At 35.0% G+C, this 17,200-nt stretch overlaps 1 protein-coding gene and 1 non-coding gene across 2 annotated transcripts; both read right to left on the reverse strand.

Moving 5' to 3' along the window:
- Positions 1–661: 661 nt before the first annotated feature.
- LOC132634959 (uncharacterized) lies at positions 662–7,649 on the reverse strand. Its single transcript, XM_060351150.1, has 15 exons — positions 7,171–7,649; positions 5,582–5,975; positions 5,362–5,487; positions 5,184–5,276; positions 3,821–4,400; positions 3,558–3,598; positions 3,388–3,456; positions 3,200–3,300; positions 2,982–3,060; positions 2,770–2,868; positions 2,620–2,688; positions 2,467–2,516; positions 1,496–1,577; positions 1,267–1,361; positions 662–1,075 (listed from the first exon to the last, which is right to left on the reverse strand). The coding sequence occupies exons 1-15, from the start codon at positions 7,488–7,490 to the stop codon at positions 955–957; spliced, it is 2,319 nt and encodes a 772-aa protein (XP_060207133.1). The 5' UTR covers positions 7,491–7,649; the 3' UTR covers positions 662–954.
- TRNAD-GUC (transfer RNA aspartic acid (anticodon GUC)) lies at positions 6,255–6,326 on the reverse strand. Its single transcript has one exon. It is a non-coding gene; the product is annotated as a tRNA-Asp (tRNA).
- Positions 7,650–17,200: the final 9,551 nt, after the last annotated feature.

The following is a 17,200-nucleotide window of genomic DNA, read 5'->3' on the forward strand; positions in this document are numbered from 1 at the left end:
AGAAGAAGAAATGAAGAAAAATGGTTGAGACATGATGAAGAAGAAAGGGGAGAGCTTAGGGTTTTAAAGAATTAATTAGAAAATTTTAAAAAATAAAATAATAATGAGTCAGCAAATATATAGCAGTTACATATGCCAAATGGACGAAATTTTTTGATAAAATTTTGTTTCACGCGCATTTAGGTGAGTGAGGTCAAAATTTTAGTCTAGTCAGCATTCAGGTGTGTTTTGCTAACTATATAGTAATAGTTTAGGTGTGTTTTGTTCACTTCGGATAGTTCACGTATAAAACACAAAAAAAAAGTGATAGTTTAGCTGTTTAGGTGTGTTTTTGACCCTTTATGTCATTCTATTTAGAAAATATGTTGTTTCTTATATTTGGATATACAGCAGAAATGTAAGAATCAAACTAAAATCCACGAATTCCTTGCTGAGCTATTATTTTGAGCATTCATAAAATAATTGAAATTGAGTCATAGTCGATTGATATGTCGTAAACGTAAATATAACTCTAATATGTCCAGTTATGCAATTCAACCAGCCCCTACATCGATATACTCTCAATTTTGAGTACTAAAATAAACAACTTCAACAATCTGGAGTCTGGACAGGAAAGCCTTGAACATTAGACTCTTTTTGGTTCCATGGAAAGAAAGGGAAGTGAAATTCATTTAGTTCCTTCCCTTCAGTAACTTCACCTTTACAAATCATTTTCATGAGGCAACAGATAAAATTGGATGATTACTTTATAAAAAAAGTTTCTAATTAAAGCAGCAAGGGAATTTCAGACTTTTACAGTCCTACATTATGCTATTAATACACTCCTTCGCTTTTTCGCAAGCCGAAAGCAGCAACAAGATATTTAACATTAAATTAAGAAGAAGATTGTTATCAGTTGTGGATTCGCTTTATCAGCTTGTGTTTTTGTATAGGTTGTTTGTCTTGAGTAGCCTATCAAACTGAGCTTGATATCAGACCTCCTGAGTTCTTCCTAGATGTCAATCCCCCAAACGAGAGAATTATTTCTGTCATTCTTCGGCTAATGTCTTCGAATGATGGACGAAGTTCTGGTGAGCTGTTTGATAGTTATAAAACAGAGGCTTAATTCTAGTTCACGTACAATCTATGTTGCTTGGACGCCTGACGGATCCTCCAAAAGTAGTGCATTTTTGAACGATCCGACACGAATCCAGACATTTTTGGGTATTCCGAGCAACATAAAAGGAAAACGATCATGAGATATCAAACAAAAGACGAGAAAAGCACCTTTGCCAACAATCAACAATAATAGCTGAAACGCGAGGATCAAGTTTTTGCGGAATGTCCAGTCTGCCACCCCTGAAGCCAACAACTCCAACAACCTTCAAATAAATAAACTCCGTTGGTACCAGTACTGACCATTGAGAAGCACACTATCAAATCTTTATAGATGGGCAACATGCTATCGGCATTTGCTTGCATATACACCCATATAGTGAAAGAAACATTGAGGTACCTGTAAGGGATTAAGGTCCTTCCACGGAATAGATACAGTCATTAGCTCCCATAAAATCACACCGAAGCTGAAGACATCAGATCTGCAAACAGTGGAAGAATCAAATGTCCAATCCATTTATTTTTCTGGTATTCAAGCAGGTTGGAGTATATATTATCATAATAATGGTAGAAATGGAATCATATTTGTTTTGATATTCTATACAAAATCCTATAACTTTATTAATAAGTAAACACAAGCAAAATCCGGAGTAACATCTCAAGGGAATGTTACTAATGGAACATGTAGGAATAATAGGTCCTATTCATTTTTTGTTGACCCTTATTTCAATTGATTGGATGCTTGAGCACTCAGAGATTTTCGTGAGTTCCTCGTATATAATAAAGTATCTTCCGCCCCTTCCACAACTATCAAGATAGACATTGTAAGTTATATGTTAATTATGTAAAATGTTGCAGCAGCATGAAACAACATGCCTAAAATCCTTTTCTTTGCAAATTAAGGGGCTTATGTTTAACTGTATTGTTGGAATTGATCTCGGAACTAAACTCCATCAACAGTCTGAGCGTAAAAATATTAAGTTAAATAAACAGGATAAACTATGCAAGATAGGTCAATGGTATTATCGGAAGCAAATCTTTATCTAATTTAAAACCAATCACATGCTTTATATTCCGTTTTCCAAATTTAAATAGTACTGACCAAGTATCTGCAGAAACACAAAATAATGGTCACCGTATTATAGTCCAGCATAATTTGTCCATGAACAAAACAGTTCATAATTAGGCGACACTTTACTCGCAAAAGAATGGTTCCAGAAGTTTCTTCTTTCCTCCTAGAATGCTTTTAATTAGTCCTTGAGAAAAGGCACAAGGAGCAATAGCTCAAGTTCAATGATCGGTTTCGCATTACACATCAAGGTTAACTAACAGAAGCAAAATAATACAGAAATTAAAGCCTGTGAAACTCACTTCTCTGTTGAAGGTTCATTTCTAAGTACTTCAGGAGCCATCCACTGCGGCTGCAATTACAGCAATATAGAAAATTTTTGTGAGAGTAAGCAACAGCGTTAGCGCATCTGATAAAACCACTATACGAGAAAAACATAAAGCTAAGATGCATACCGTCCCTCGTCCAGAATTTGCAGTTAGAAAGGTAGCATGTTTCAATTTCGAAAGGCCAAAATCTCCAACCTGAGGAAAGAGACACCGATAAACTTATCGTAAAAGGGCTTCACCAACAATAATCTTAAGGTTCCACAGAGAAATCAAGACCTTGACAGTCCAGCTCTTATCCACAAGCAGGTTTGAAGATTTAAGGTCTCTATGTACTATAGGAGGGTTTCGCCGATGCAAGTAATTCATACCCCTAGCCTAAATCAAACATAAGAAAGAGTGAGATACACCATGAGATCCAATTAAGGTCAAGCCTCGTACTTAAAAATGAATGACATAAGGAAATTGACGAGTTCAAGCAGAGAAAAGACCACGTCAAGGGCCATCCTAAGACGTCTTTTGAGGTCTAGTGGCTGATTATTCCTGTGAAGTGCTTTAAAAAGACTTCCCCTGAAACACATGATGAAACAACATTTTCCCATAAAAATTTAATTCCAACTATATATAGTGTGCAATCATTTGCCTGTCTAGTTTTATGCAAAATTTCATAACCAAGACCATGTCAAATGAGAATGACGTGCTTCATTACCTGGGCAAATACTCGGTGACAATGGCAAGCTTTTCTTGTGAAGACACTGCTCCCATAAATAATAGCACGTTCGGATGTCTAAGTCTTTTCATAATGTCAATCTGAAGACATATTGAAAGTAAAATTAAAAATCTAAATTAAAAATCTGCTATAATTTAAGTCGATGACCATTTGATGGCATCACATACCTCCTTTTTGTAGTCAAGCAAAGTTGCCTCACCACATTGGTTCCCAAAATAGACCTTAACAGCAACATCCTGAAGGATCAAAAAGGAGAGAAAACACAAATACTATGAAGACGAGATGTTATTTCACTGCTCTCAGAATGTGAAAAGAATACTGCGAACTAGGAAAGTACCGATCCTTTCCAGATTCCGCGATACACAACACTATATGCACCTGAAAAGGAAATATTAAGGTGAGTATTATATTAGTACTTAATTAACTGAAATGCTCGGTCCAGTTATGTAATGCCTGCAATTTGAGGCAACAAGTGTACAAATAGATCTCTAACAATTAGTAGAGAGTTGCTTCTAGACCAACTATGGCCGATGACACATATGTACACATAGCCAAAGTGTACAATGTCAATAACATTGCTACGATGTTATCAAGATTTACCTTGTCCAATTTCTTCCTTTAGGCTGATATCCTCCCAAAATATTTCACAATTTACTATCAAGCTTGACTCGTTCTCATATTTATTTGATGAACTTCCATTGCTGTTTCTATTGCTCACTCCCGACTTCCGGGACTGTTGGTTTTCTAAGTGCTGTCGAGATGAATTTTCGATCGCTGAAAGTTTTGAATTTCCTATTTGTGGCTTAAGATAGTTATCATTGATTTGGAAACAAGATCTCGGCAACTGTTCAGGAGATTTGAAAGCCTTAGGACATTCAACGAACTTTCTGGAGGAGGTAGCTATAGGACCCTCTACAACATAAGTGGATGATAAATTTGCATTTTCGGGTGAAAACGTTCTTCGTTGAGTAAAACATGATCCTTTCAGTATATTCGGAAAATCATGATAGGCATCAAGAACATGACTATATTTTCCCTCTGATGCTGATGGTGAATTAGGTTCTGTGACATCCTCATTCGCGTTAGTTTTATAGTGCCCATTCTGTTGAATATTTCCACACTTCTCTCCTCCAATGGTTCCAAATCCTGTAATGTGTAGCTTCGACATAACCTTCGCCACCTATGATTTTCATAAAACCGGTAAGACTAGAATAAGAGAAAGTCATCAAAACTTGATTGAAAAACCTTCATTTATTAAAGAAGCTATAGAGTCAATTACTAATAGTACTAGTTTCACAGGCTTTTTGGAATTGATCCGGTATGGGATTAACAGTTTATGCAACATAAGCATCTAAAGTACTAAATGGAATAGGTATTAGTTTTGTAATGATGGAGCAGCAAACTTGGATTCGGAAAGAATCTCCTTTTTTGGTAGTACGTAGGGGGAATTGGAACAAAAAATTGGTAGTAATAGTCAGCCACCTTTAGAAGAAATTAGATGAAAGCCAGTAAAGTAGGCTGAAGCCTAGGACTGGCAAAATGGTTAAAAAAAAAAAAATTAATCAGCCAATCCAACCCATTAGATATGGGTTGGGTAACTGACTTTTTTAAAAAGGCATCAAATATGGATATTATCTACCAAAAAAATGGATATCCATATGATCAATACTCATTTGTCTGCTTTTATTTTTCATGAACTCTTGTTTTCTGGGAGTCTAAGCTTATTTTGACTTTTATCTTGTGTTTTTACTTGACTATAACCATGGATAATGTGGATATCCATATTATTTGTCGGTTAACCCATAGTTTATCCATGTTAAATATGGGCAGATCAGATATTTTATAACTTTTTGTTTAAACTGTCTTTGAACTGCCCGTTTGCCACTCCTACTGAAGGCCAAGAAGGAACAGGACATATCCAGAAGAAAATTGTCCTAGTCATGAGAGGAAGCAGTAACAGTACTAGTTTAGAAGGCTGAGCAGTATCATCCATCTCTGAGCTTTCTGCATTAGCTCTGCTCTTTCTACCTAGCAAACTGAAACTCAGCCGTGCAGCCTGAAATGATAAATTTATCTCATACATCTCGTTAATAATTAACAAAAGGCAAGGAACCTGAGTACCTGAAGTCCTAAACACTTACGGGTGCTCTTGGTGGCCTTTGTGATTGCCCTCCTATGGCGTCTACGTTAGCCTCCTCCCTGTCTCTCGCATTTGCAGATGCATTGCGTGCATCCTCTCCACGATTGAGTGGTAAGACTTTTGAGGCCTTAAAATATAGCATAGCAAAGGCAAATCACTAACTATGGAAACTAACTCAAAAATGTTACTAATAAGCACATTGATAAAGCAATAATAAGCACCAGACTGGAAATAGACGATGCGGTTTGTTGTTGATGTGGATGCCATCGGATACTTTTGATAGTTATTCCCCGCCCTCCAGGTTGTCCATTAGACTGTGAGGTTCTTGCTTTTTCTGAGTTTATCTTATTTAAAAAGGCTGCATCACTTGAGACAGTGATAACACCGAAAAGATCACCGTCCTCGTACCATAGGCTTTTTGTCACTATTGCCATAAAGATCTGACCCGTCCTCTTCTTAAAAGGAAACTGACCAGACCATGATTGTCCACAGCTCAATCTTTTCACGGCATGCATAGCCAATTTATGATATTCTTCACAAACAAGCAGTTCAGTACACCTTTGTCCGACGACTTCATAGTCTTTATAACCATAAAGTTTCTCAGCTGCTTGATTCCTGCAACAGAAAAAACTTGTTTGTGTTAAACGCAAGGTCATGCGAATCACCAAGATTCGTTCTTTTTCTTGTTTAACCTTTTCCATTCTTTGTCGATTAAATAAGCGTTGGAGCAATGGTAAATTGTGTGGTTGCTTTACATCTGAGCATTCACTTCTTTAATATTTAAGGCACGGCAACATACCAGGGATTTGCACCCTCGTCAAAGAGGGTGCGCAGCAAAAGCTTAACTGGGTTCCACCTTTACCGCTGAACCAGCGGGTACTTTTTAAAAATAAACGCCGTTGCCGGGGATCGAACCCGGGTCACCCGCGTGACAGGCGGGAATACTTACCACTATACTACAACGACCTTGTTGAAAGGTGTTATCAACTAATACTATATGTATTCAAATTTAAGGTAGAGATGCAAAAATAAATCTGTCTGTCCATCTCACTAAGCTTACTGTTCGTTCAAAAAAAAAAAAAAAAAAAAAGTGATACTTAATTTTTGTGCCTAATAGTAGAAAAAGTTGCTATGCGCCTCAAAGGCAACTGCTGAAGCTACTGTTAGCATCTAAAAAGGGCACATTTTATATACTCGTTTAAGTCTTCAACACGATCCCTCTAGTTCGAGTTATTTCATGAAAAATTTCCGATGAAGGACATAATGACACTTGAACTCAGAATTCTGATACCATATTGTATTGACTTACCACAGGCGATGGGTTCCTACAACGACCCGAGTAAATATACAATAATAACTGAGTTCAAAGTTAAATATTTATGGATGTTTAGTAGACATTTTAATACATAAACAAATTCTGAAAAACTTATTGGGTTCGCGTGAACTCATATCTTAAATGCTAGATCTGCCTCTGTGTCTTACACCTTGTTAGCAATGATACTCTTTAATTTACCATTAAGCCAAAGCTCCGCATAAGACTTTAAACTAGTACTTCCTCTGTTTCAATTTATTTATCAGATTTTGAAGAAAGTAAAGAAAGAATTTTGAAATTTGCAATTTTAAACTAAAGATATATCAAATGTATCATGTCATGTGGAAAGTTGAAATTAAAGAGTCACTATCAAAGAAAAGAGACATTCTGCTGTAAACGGATTAAAAAGAAAAGTAAGACAACGAAATTGAAACCGAGGGAGTAATAAAATGACAAAGATTTCATTAAAAGGAGCTAAAAATGACTATATATACTTACCAGTAAATTATCTCTCCTGTACCAACTTTAGTAACGTAAAGTGCATGTCCCATATCTTCAAGCACATTTCTATACGGACTTCCTGAGTAGAAAACTCCGGGGCCACAATACGACGATGTACCACCAGCGGCATCTGGTGTCTTCTCTTCATCTGAATCCTTACTCTTTTCTTCTAAAAGTAATTTAAATTGTTCCCTAAGTCTCACATAACTCGCTTCTAATGATCGCAACCGTTCAACAAGAACACAGGATGTAGCCAATTGTGACTCATCGGAACTGTCCATGATGGTGGAATCCGATGGTGGTGGTGGTGGTGACATGTTGGTTAAAGGCTTTTTTTTTTTTTTTTAAAAAAAAGTTGTGTGTGTTTACGTTTTTGAATTTAAATATTGGACTATTTATATTGTGTCGTGGGACTAAAAGGTGTTTGGTACGTGGCGTTTGTGAGCCAAAAGGAAGCTAACCCCGGAAAACGAGGTTTCCGCTGGACATAATGTTAATTTTGGTTGCAATTTCGAGGCTGATTTTGTTACCAATGATCTAAACATAGTATAGACTATAGCCCTTAAATTTATGGTATATTTTTATGGATGTTTGAAGTACAATTTATAATTAAACACCTGAAAATATAATAAATTGTTTATATTTAAAGATGTTAGAGTCCCACATCGAATGGGTATGAGTTACTCCCCGTTTCATGTTATTTGTTCACATTACTATAAATAGCCATTCCAAAATATTTATCCTTTGACAAAATCAAGATAAAATTAATTAAGTTTTTCCTACTTTGCCTTTAACACTAATTATTTTTTAAAGTAACCAATATTAATTAGAGTGCAATTAACCGGAGAGAGATAAGGGTAATGTAGTAAAAATACATTTTTATTTATGAGTTCTTAAAGAACGCGTAAAATGAAAAGTGGACAAGTAATATGGGACGGAGAGAGTACTTGATTTTTTTATATGGTCTTTGGTAATCTTCTGCTGATGAGCTAGCTTTTGGGGTTAAGTTAGACACAATGTCCATTTCTTTAATAAAAGACTTTCTACTCAAATATTCCAAAATTTAGTTAACATAATTTTGTCTAATGTTTGTAATAATTTATAAAATTTTAGACGTGATTAAGATTTTTAATTTATTCAAAAGATCTTCAGACCGTGATTTAGGTCCATATATTATAAGAAAAATAAAAAATAACCATTTTCTAGAAAGTTGTCACAAAAATGGAAAACCGATGAAATATTCAGAAATTTGAGGATTTACGAGCTTCGGCTCTATAATATGGGTTCTTTTTGGAATAATATGCCACTTTGCGTCATTGCTTACGTTTTACTTAGAAAAAGTTACAATTCAATGCCGTAAATTGGGCTTTCGTTTCTATTTGATCGATTGGAATTTGGAATATCGTATTTTTTCCCGGCTGGAATACCGTACTTATGATTGGTCGCATTCTTTATTTACTACTTCCTTCCTAATTCCTATAAGAAGTTCCAAGATCACTGTTGGAAAGAAACAAAAACAAGGTTCTGTATACGGCAAAATCCATATATAAGCAAGACCGGTGAGACCGCGGACCGGAGATAAGAAGAGACAGGTATGATCACTAAGTCTTCCCTTAGAACTGGTGATATTGCACCGGCTGCGGTTGACCTGAGAAAAGTGAAGCGAATCTGTTTGGTCTGGTATCACTGGACCAAACTCCGCATCACAGCTAATCCGGTTTCAGCATGACCGAGTTGATCGTGACCGTTAGTCCGGTTTCAGCATGACCGAGTTGATCGTGACCGTTAGTCCGGTTTCTCCATGGCCGAGTTGATCATGACTGTAGTCCGGGTGATCAGTTACAAAATTGCCACGCGTCAAGACCGTTCTGTCACATTGTACTGCCAATCGTACGGGTGTTAGACCGTGCGACCCAACCTTATCCTTTTATGGTTTTCTTTATTCTAAAGGGGCCTTATGTTGTATGCAAGGCTCATAAGGCAAAACTATAAATAGGAGACATTTCCCTACTTTTAAGGGTTAACTTTTTTGAGATCAAGAACATTGTAATAGAAAATATATTGAAGCTCTCTCTCTCTCTTTTGGTCCAGATCAGTGGCATTTTATGCTTATCCATTTAACATAGTTGGCTTAATCATAAACATCCATATCTTTATTTAAATCATTAGCGTATATATTCACGTTCACATGCTATAGCACGCAAATCCATAATTATATCTCATAAATCCAAAATAGATTAAAGTTCATCCACATATCCTATACCTCACTTACAAATTCAATTGATTACCTAAATTCGGGGTAAACAGGTTCCAAGATTACATTATGTGACTTCACTGGTTGAAATAACTAAAGTTTGCCAAACGCCTGGACACTATAGTTGAGGACTTAAGGTGTCCAAGTCCAAGTGCAAAGCATCCAGGACCAAAATATGACTCTCCTTGTACTTGTATCATTATTCATTATTTATCACCTTTTGTTGTTAATTTATTATTCAAGTGAGATTCAGATAAGGAAATTTTTTGGTTTGGTAGGGGGTGGGGATCAGGAAATTTAGAGATATATGAGCTGGATGAATAATAACAGCCCGACTTTTCATACTAGCATACTACGAATTTTAGGGGTACTATCAATACTATCCAACCTGTAGACTGAAAAGAATGTTTTTTCCTTTCCCTTTTATGATCCAATCTGAAGCAATAGCTTTCTTAAAAGGGAAGTAGTAACGTATTTTAGACAGTATACGATATCTAATATATTCTTCCATTTTAATTTAAATGACGTAGTTTGACTGAGAATGTGATTTTAAGAAATTAAAACGAACTTTAATGTGAAACTTGTGGTAATATGACATATGCAATATTGCATGGGCAGTGAAGGAGGCCACCCTTGTCCAATGTGTGCATGTGACATCTTTTCGCTGAAAAATTCATTGAGTAGAAAGCGCTCTCTCTCTATATAACTTGTTTTTTCGTGTGTTTTACTTCTTTATATTTCATCTTTGGTGAGAATCTTAACTTTACCACTGACTATAAAAGTTTAAGGTGTTAAACATGTCAATGACGTCATAATATTTTCTATAAAAATTTGTTATTAAGAGTAAAATAAAAGAAATTAAATTAAATTATTGTCGAAGTTTGTAAAGCGTAATAAACAAACTCATAAATAAATAATGTCATTTTGTTAGAACGTAAAGAGTGACAATTTCTTCAATTCTATCCTCTGTCATGCACGATGTAGTGACCTCACTAAATACAATTTCTTTAGTCAAGGACCAACTGAAGCAAATACTAGTTGACTATGAGGAAAAAAGACGGAGAATTTAGTTCTTGCATGTTGTTTTACAGCAAACATGAAGGATGTGTATATCTAGCAACCACAAAAATGGATAACACTAAGCTCCTATGAGAGCATTTCTCGGGGTATAAGTCTAACAACCTCAACGAATAACTCTACTTTTCTGATTGCATCACTTTCATGCACTGTCAACAAAAAGGTGATTAATGATTCATGAAAAGATTTATGTGTTCACCCTCACGTTGACTTACCTGTAGGGTGTAAATCGCCAAAATTCCATACATTCCGTTGACCCTCATACACATCTAAGGGCTTATTGTGACAAATTGGGGTGGCAAATGAGTGAGTTTGGTTGGTTTTTGTTTGGTTGAAAATGGTTTGAATAAAAATGGGTTGGGTTTCAAACCGCCCATATTTTATGTGGGTAAGTATGGGTTGGGTGATAAATGGTTGGGTTGGTTATGAGTTAAACCATATTATACAAGCGTACTGTTATTTCAAGTGTATGTTTATAATTTTTTTCTTTTGTCAAGTTAAATTAATTTTTTCATATAAATTTCAGGGGTAAGGGGTGGGGGTGGGAGTGGGGGTGGGGGTATGAACTTTTTATTTTTTATTTTTTTTAATTAAAGTAAAATATATGAAATTGATTTTTTTTTGTTTGGGGGGGGGGGGGTGGAGGTAGGGGAGGGGGTGGGGTGGGGGACCAGAAATTCTTTTCCATTATTTATAAAAAAATTTATAGAAGTAATATATATATGAAAATTGAATTTTAGGGGGGGGGGGGGGAGGGGGTGGGGCGGGGGTAAGAATTTTTTTTTTCCATTTTTTTATAAAACTTTTATAAAAGTAAAATATTTGAAATTGATTTTTTTGGGGGGGGGGGGGGGGTAAGAAATTTTTTTTCAATTTTTATGATTTTTTTTATAAAAGTAAAATATTTGAAATTGAAATTTGTAGGGTGGGGGTAAGAATTTTTTTTTCCATTTTTTATAAAATTTTATAAAGGTAAAATATATGAAATTGAATTTTTTTTAGGGGGGGGTATGGCGGGGGTGGAGGTGGGGGTGGGCGTAGGGATCGGAGTGGGAGGTAAGAAAAAAAATTCTCCTTTTTTATAAGCTTTTTATAAAAGAAAGATAAAATATACGAAATAAAAAAAAATGTGTGGGGTGGGAGGGCATGGCGGGGCGGGTGGTGGGGTAAGGGTTGGGGTGGGAAGTAAGAAAGAAATTTCTCATTTTCAAAATGAGTTGTTATTGGGTCTAGTGTGTTCTTATATGGATATCCATATTTGCCCATATTTTTATGGGTTAAAGAGAGACTTGAAGCCCATATTTACCCACCCGAAATATGAGTGACCCAACTCACTAACATGTGGGTAAAATGGGCTAATTTTCTAAATATGGACTCAAATTGCCACCTCTAATTGCGGATGAGAATTGAAGAAAAGGAGATGAGAAAATTGAAAACAAAAAAAGTTGAATATTCTTTGGAACTAGACATCTTATCCAGAGACAGATGGAGTATCTAATTTATGGATTCTAGTTGAATTCAGTATTTTCAACGTGAATTAAAATATACATGAGAAAAGTGACTAAATTTTCTACTAACAAATTAAATATTAAATATAAAATTTATAATTTCAAAAGTGCAATGAATTTGACGTAGTATTTTTAAAGGTTACACTTATCATGTTTATATTTGGGATCCGTATTTCAAATCCATATTGTTCACCGAGTACTGACTCTAATAAACTCCCTTCGCCTCCTCCTACTGTCCACCAAGAAAGTTAACCTTTTGCTTCTTGAATTGATTCGACTTTACTATTTTTTTATTTGATGGTAAAAAAATTATTTTTAATTTTATTAATATTTTTATTTTAATTAACATTTTCATTTATATTCAAATTTAAAAGACCGGAGTCCGTGTTCCCCGAAGGCACGACCCTTCCATCTCCATCATAGCTATCCAAGAGAAAAGAAAAGATAATGTAACCTCAAAAAGTTAGGGAATATGCTAGCATTTTGCCGATACTACATTTGGTTTCTCACCTGATATTCAGTATTTGTTTTGGGGCTGCAAATAATTTGAATTTGTATCGCATAAGGCTCATTCAAGGAGAACACGCTTTCTAATAATTTTTTTACTCAAGACTCGAATTCGACAACTTTGATTAAGGATGAAGGAATTCTGTACATCTCACCACAACCCTTATTGGTTAACTTGTGAGTTGTGACCATCAATTTTTGCTAACAAGTTTTTTTACTTAATAAAAAGGAAACTACAACCAGACCAATGGAAGCCTTTATAGATTAATAGATGTATCATCCAGACCAAAAAAAAAAACAAAAAAACAAGGAAAGAAACAAAGAAAAAAGAGAGAGATTCTTTTAGCTAATGGTGTTAATATAATAGCTTGATATATTATTCAATACTAGGAGTAATTGACGATGATGGTCAAAAAATATTTTTTTTACCTGACAAAGAATTTTGACTAATTTTCAGAATTTTCTTATTAATATATACGAGGAAGAATATTCTACTCTATGATCTCGGGATCCTAGATTTCTTTTCATAACATATTATATTTTTTTTTTTTTGGAAAGAACGTGTTGCCCCTAAAAACAAAATAATTACCCGCCCATACTCTTCTTACTTTCATGCCCTTGAAACTATTTACCTGAAATGCTCCTAGAATTATGATACCAACATATTATATAAATATATTGAGATGGTATCATGTTCATTTATTCAAAAGACACATTTATCTCAGAAAAACCTCTAGGATACCATCACCTCATATACATATACTGTGATGGTATTGTGGAGGACTGCTTCAGTTCTTCAATGAGACACTTCTCAGTCCTTCATGATACCATCATGGTATAGGCCTATAGGGGTGGGCATGGTATGGTATATACCAATTACCATAGTGAAATCGAAATTTTTTATACCATGGTTTTGGTAATATGTTATTTGGTATGCATTTTTAAAAAGTTCGGTGTGGTATTTGTATTTATAAATAATATACCGAAATACTGAATACCATACCGAAGTATATAGATACATATACAAGTCATATATATTAGTATTTTAATACTAACAAATATATAAACAAGTATTAGTACAAAATTAATCGTTTAAACGTTGGAATTTTTTATTAATCTATGTTAATTGAAATGCCCTTTTGTGTAATTGATTTACGAAGGGGATTAATTGTGCTTCTTTTGAATATATTTACATGTGTAAGGTGTTGACACAATATCATTGAGACGTTTCTTGAATAGCCGAAGTCATAATTATCTATTATATAAGTATATGTAGGTCAAAGTCGAACAAACTATGGTTACCGATTTACCGTACTAAAAAATATCGAAACCGAACTTAAAAATACCAAACTACCTAATTTGGTATGGTAATGGTATAGTGTTTTTAAAAACCGAAAATCGAAATTACCGTACCGAACTTTCCAATACCATACCGTACCATGCCCACCCCTGACATAAATATATTGAGACGATATCATGGAGGATTGCTTTAGTCCTTCTCTTCGTCCTTCATGATACCATCACACACACACACACACATATATATAGGCTTAATGCATATGTGACCCTCTATACTTGTCTCTTTTTTTCATTTTGACACCTCAACTAAGTGTTGTTCCTATTAACCCCCTGAACTTAGCCTCAAGTGTGTCTATCAAACACAATCCGACTTACATAACATATATGATGAGTTCCAATTTTTTTTAGCCTTGCGCGTGAATGTTAATCGTTTCCTATGTGGAAAACTCAACCAATTAAAACACTCACCCATTTTAATTATACATATCAGATATTAAGTTTTGGTTTTGGTATTTTAGTTTTCAGTTTGATTTCTTATTTTTCAGTTTTTAATTTTTCAGTTTTAGTTTCCAGTTTTGGGTTTTTATTTTCCAGTTTTGGTTTCTTATTTTTCAGTTTTTGTTTTTAGTTTTTATTTTCAGTTTTAGTTTCCAATTTTGATTTCTTATTTTCCAGTTTTGTTATTTGATTGGTTTAAGTTATGGTTCTTCACTTGTATAACGCAGTAGCACACTTTTTCCTATTTGATGTGTATAATTAAAATGGGTGGGGGTGTTTTAATTGGTTGGATTTTCCACGTAGGATGCGATTGACATTCACACGTAAGGCTAAAAAAAATGAGACTCACCATTTATATATGCTATGTAAGTCGAATTGTGTTTGATAGACACACTTGAAGCCAAGTTCAGGGGTTCAATAGGAACAACACTTAGTTGATGTGCCAAAATGGAGAAAAGGGTCAAGTTTAGGGGGTGATGTGGCGTGATTTTACGCCACAATCGATGCTTTTTGACTCTAAGTTTTACTTGTTTTTAAGCAAGCCTATGTGATTTTACGTGGTTTTTAGTGTTTTTCAGGTAAAAGAACAGATTCGGCACAATCACAGTTGAAGTGCAGAACCAGGTCGTGAATTGAAGTTTACGGTCCGTATTCTACAATACGGGCCGTATTCCATGGTCGTGTTTAAGGATAACAGAACCAGAAAGTCAAGCTGAGAAGATGGTGGTTTACGAGCTAGGTTTACGGACCGTATTTCAGTTTACGGTCCGTATTCCATAACGTATTTAACCAGTTGAGCATCTGGCAGAAAGTCAAAGTGTTGGATGTTGAAATACGACCATGCAGTTTACGGACCGTAAACCACTTTACGGTCCGTATTTCAAAAGAGGAAGTTGCACACAACTGAGTAGCCAACTTGGGCGTAAACCAATTTTACGGTCCGTAAAGTGATTTACGGACCGTATTTCGCCATGACGGGACCAAAGTGCAAATCTGAAACTTTTGTATTTCCAAAACCTATAAATAGCCATTGTAGGGTTTTTAATAGACATCATTCATTATATTTTTGTCTTTTGACTTAGAACATTAAATTCTCTCTAGTTTGTGAAGATTCAAACATCAATTCAAGTATTACCAATTCCTTTTTCATTCCAAAGTAAGCAATTATGAATTCTTCAACTTCTTATTTCTTGTTCTTTGTCATGAGTAGCTAAATTCCCTTACTAGGGTTGTGAACCCAATAATGGGTGTTTGGTGATTGGGTTGTGATTGATATACAAATAATGGATTATTAGGGTTTAATTATTCTTCATTCTTCTTTATAATTAATGGTTGCAAACATTGATTAAAGCCATAAACCCTAATTTATTTGGGAAAATAACTAGGGTTGGTAAGAATAATTAACAAGAACTCAAAGCTTTAAACTTTGTTTAATAAATTCACTTAGGAATAAGAAGAATTTACTTGGCATGATTAATCGTTCGTCATTATCACTTTCTTATATTTGGGAAAATCATAGAAAGATATAATCTTTATTTATTGGGAAATAGTAGAGATTCACATAGAGATTAAGTGCATTCATATAATGATCCATTATAAGTATATCAAGATCAATACCCATGATCGTACACCCTATCTAGCGGGGACACAACCTTAGTTTCTTTTACCATAAATTTCCACCAAAGCAATAGTTTAGCAATTAGTCATAGAAACAACCAACTTTTACACAAATTATCGGATTAAGACATTAGACCTAGAACCTAGCATCTACGACTTTAGTAATCTTTTCACACTATATTCCCTGTGGGATTCGACCCCAACCTCGTTGGGTTACTATATTTGACAACATCCGCGTTATACAATTAATAGGTGTAATTTGAGCGTATCAGGGGGCTGCGTATGCATTAAGCCATATATATATATATACTGCGATGGTATCATGGAGAAAGGGTTTTGGGCGAGGGGGTACTTGGGTAAATATTTTGGTCAGTTGGGTAAGAAGCGAAATTAGTTTAGGAGGGGACATAGGCGGGTAAATATTTTACATTTTAGGGGTATTTTGTGTTGTTTTCCCTTTTCACCTCGAAATTGAAGGTTAGACCATCGTTTGGGCCCCCAGTTCCTCCGAGCCCATACCTCCTATAAATTCATTTTTTTTGCGCGGATTGTCCTTCATCGACGTTGGTCTTTAATTTTTTTCCCCTCAAATTGCTGGTCTTTGATTTTTGGCCTTCGCTTAAAAAATTGGCCGAAAATATCTCGAGATTCTGGATTCGAATCCCTGCTCAGTAAAAAAAATAAATCGTAAGGTAAGGTTTCGCGAAAATTCTGCCTTATGAGGCAGGATCTAGCTTTGCCTTAAATTTTGCAAGGCAATTTTTTTTTTACTCTGCTGGAATTCTATAGAAATTAGGCCTTAAGGCATAACTTTTGCCCGAATAGGCCTAATTTGGTATGAAATTCTACCTTGCGATTTTTTTTTATACTCTACTGGCGTTCGAACCCAGAATCTCAGAGATATTTTCGGCCACTTAAAGTGCCGAAGGATAAAAATTAAAGACCACCCCCGAATAAGGGCATTTGTGTGAATGACCCCTATAAATTCACAGCTCCGTCCGGTTTATGCTCCCTCCGTTCCATTCTTTGATTTTAATTTAATATTAATTCTTGTTTACCATTTCTCTTCGCGTTTATAAAGTAAAGTAAAAGTGAAAAAAAAAGTTACTTTTAAAAAAATGACAAATATTTTAACTCTTAAGTGCCCCCCTCCCACCCAGGAAATTATACTTAATGACCTTAAAAATGGGTGGTTTTATACCCTAATTTGCTCACGAGCAAACCTTCTAGATCAAAACTCAGAACTTGTTAAATTTGAAGTTTTGCC

The sequence above is a fragment of the Lycium barbarum genome, chromosome 4 (assembly GCF_019175385.1).
Source record: "Lycium barbarum isolate Lr01 chromosome 4, ASM1917538v2, whole genome shotgun sequence".
NCBI lineage: Eukaryota > Viridiplantae > Streptophyta > Magnoliopsida > Solanales > Solanaceae > Lycium > Lycium barbarum.

Coding starts and splice junctions, on each gene's coding strand:
- LOC132634959 (XM_060351150.1), bottom strand. CDS start 7,490: ATGTCACCACCACCACCACCATCGGATTCCACCATCATGGACAGTTCC. Junction 5,277..5,361: donor AAAGGCCACCAAGAGCACCC/GTAAGTGTTTAG, acceptor TTATCATTTCAG/GCTGCACGGCTGAGTTTCAG. Junction 3,599..3,820: donor AAAGGAAGAAATTGGACAAG/GTAAATCTTGAT, acceptor TTTCCTTTTCAG/GTGCATATAGTGTTGTGTAT.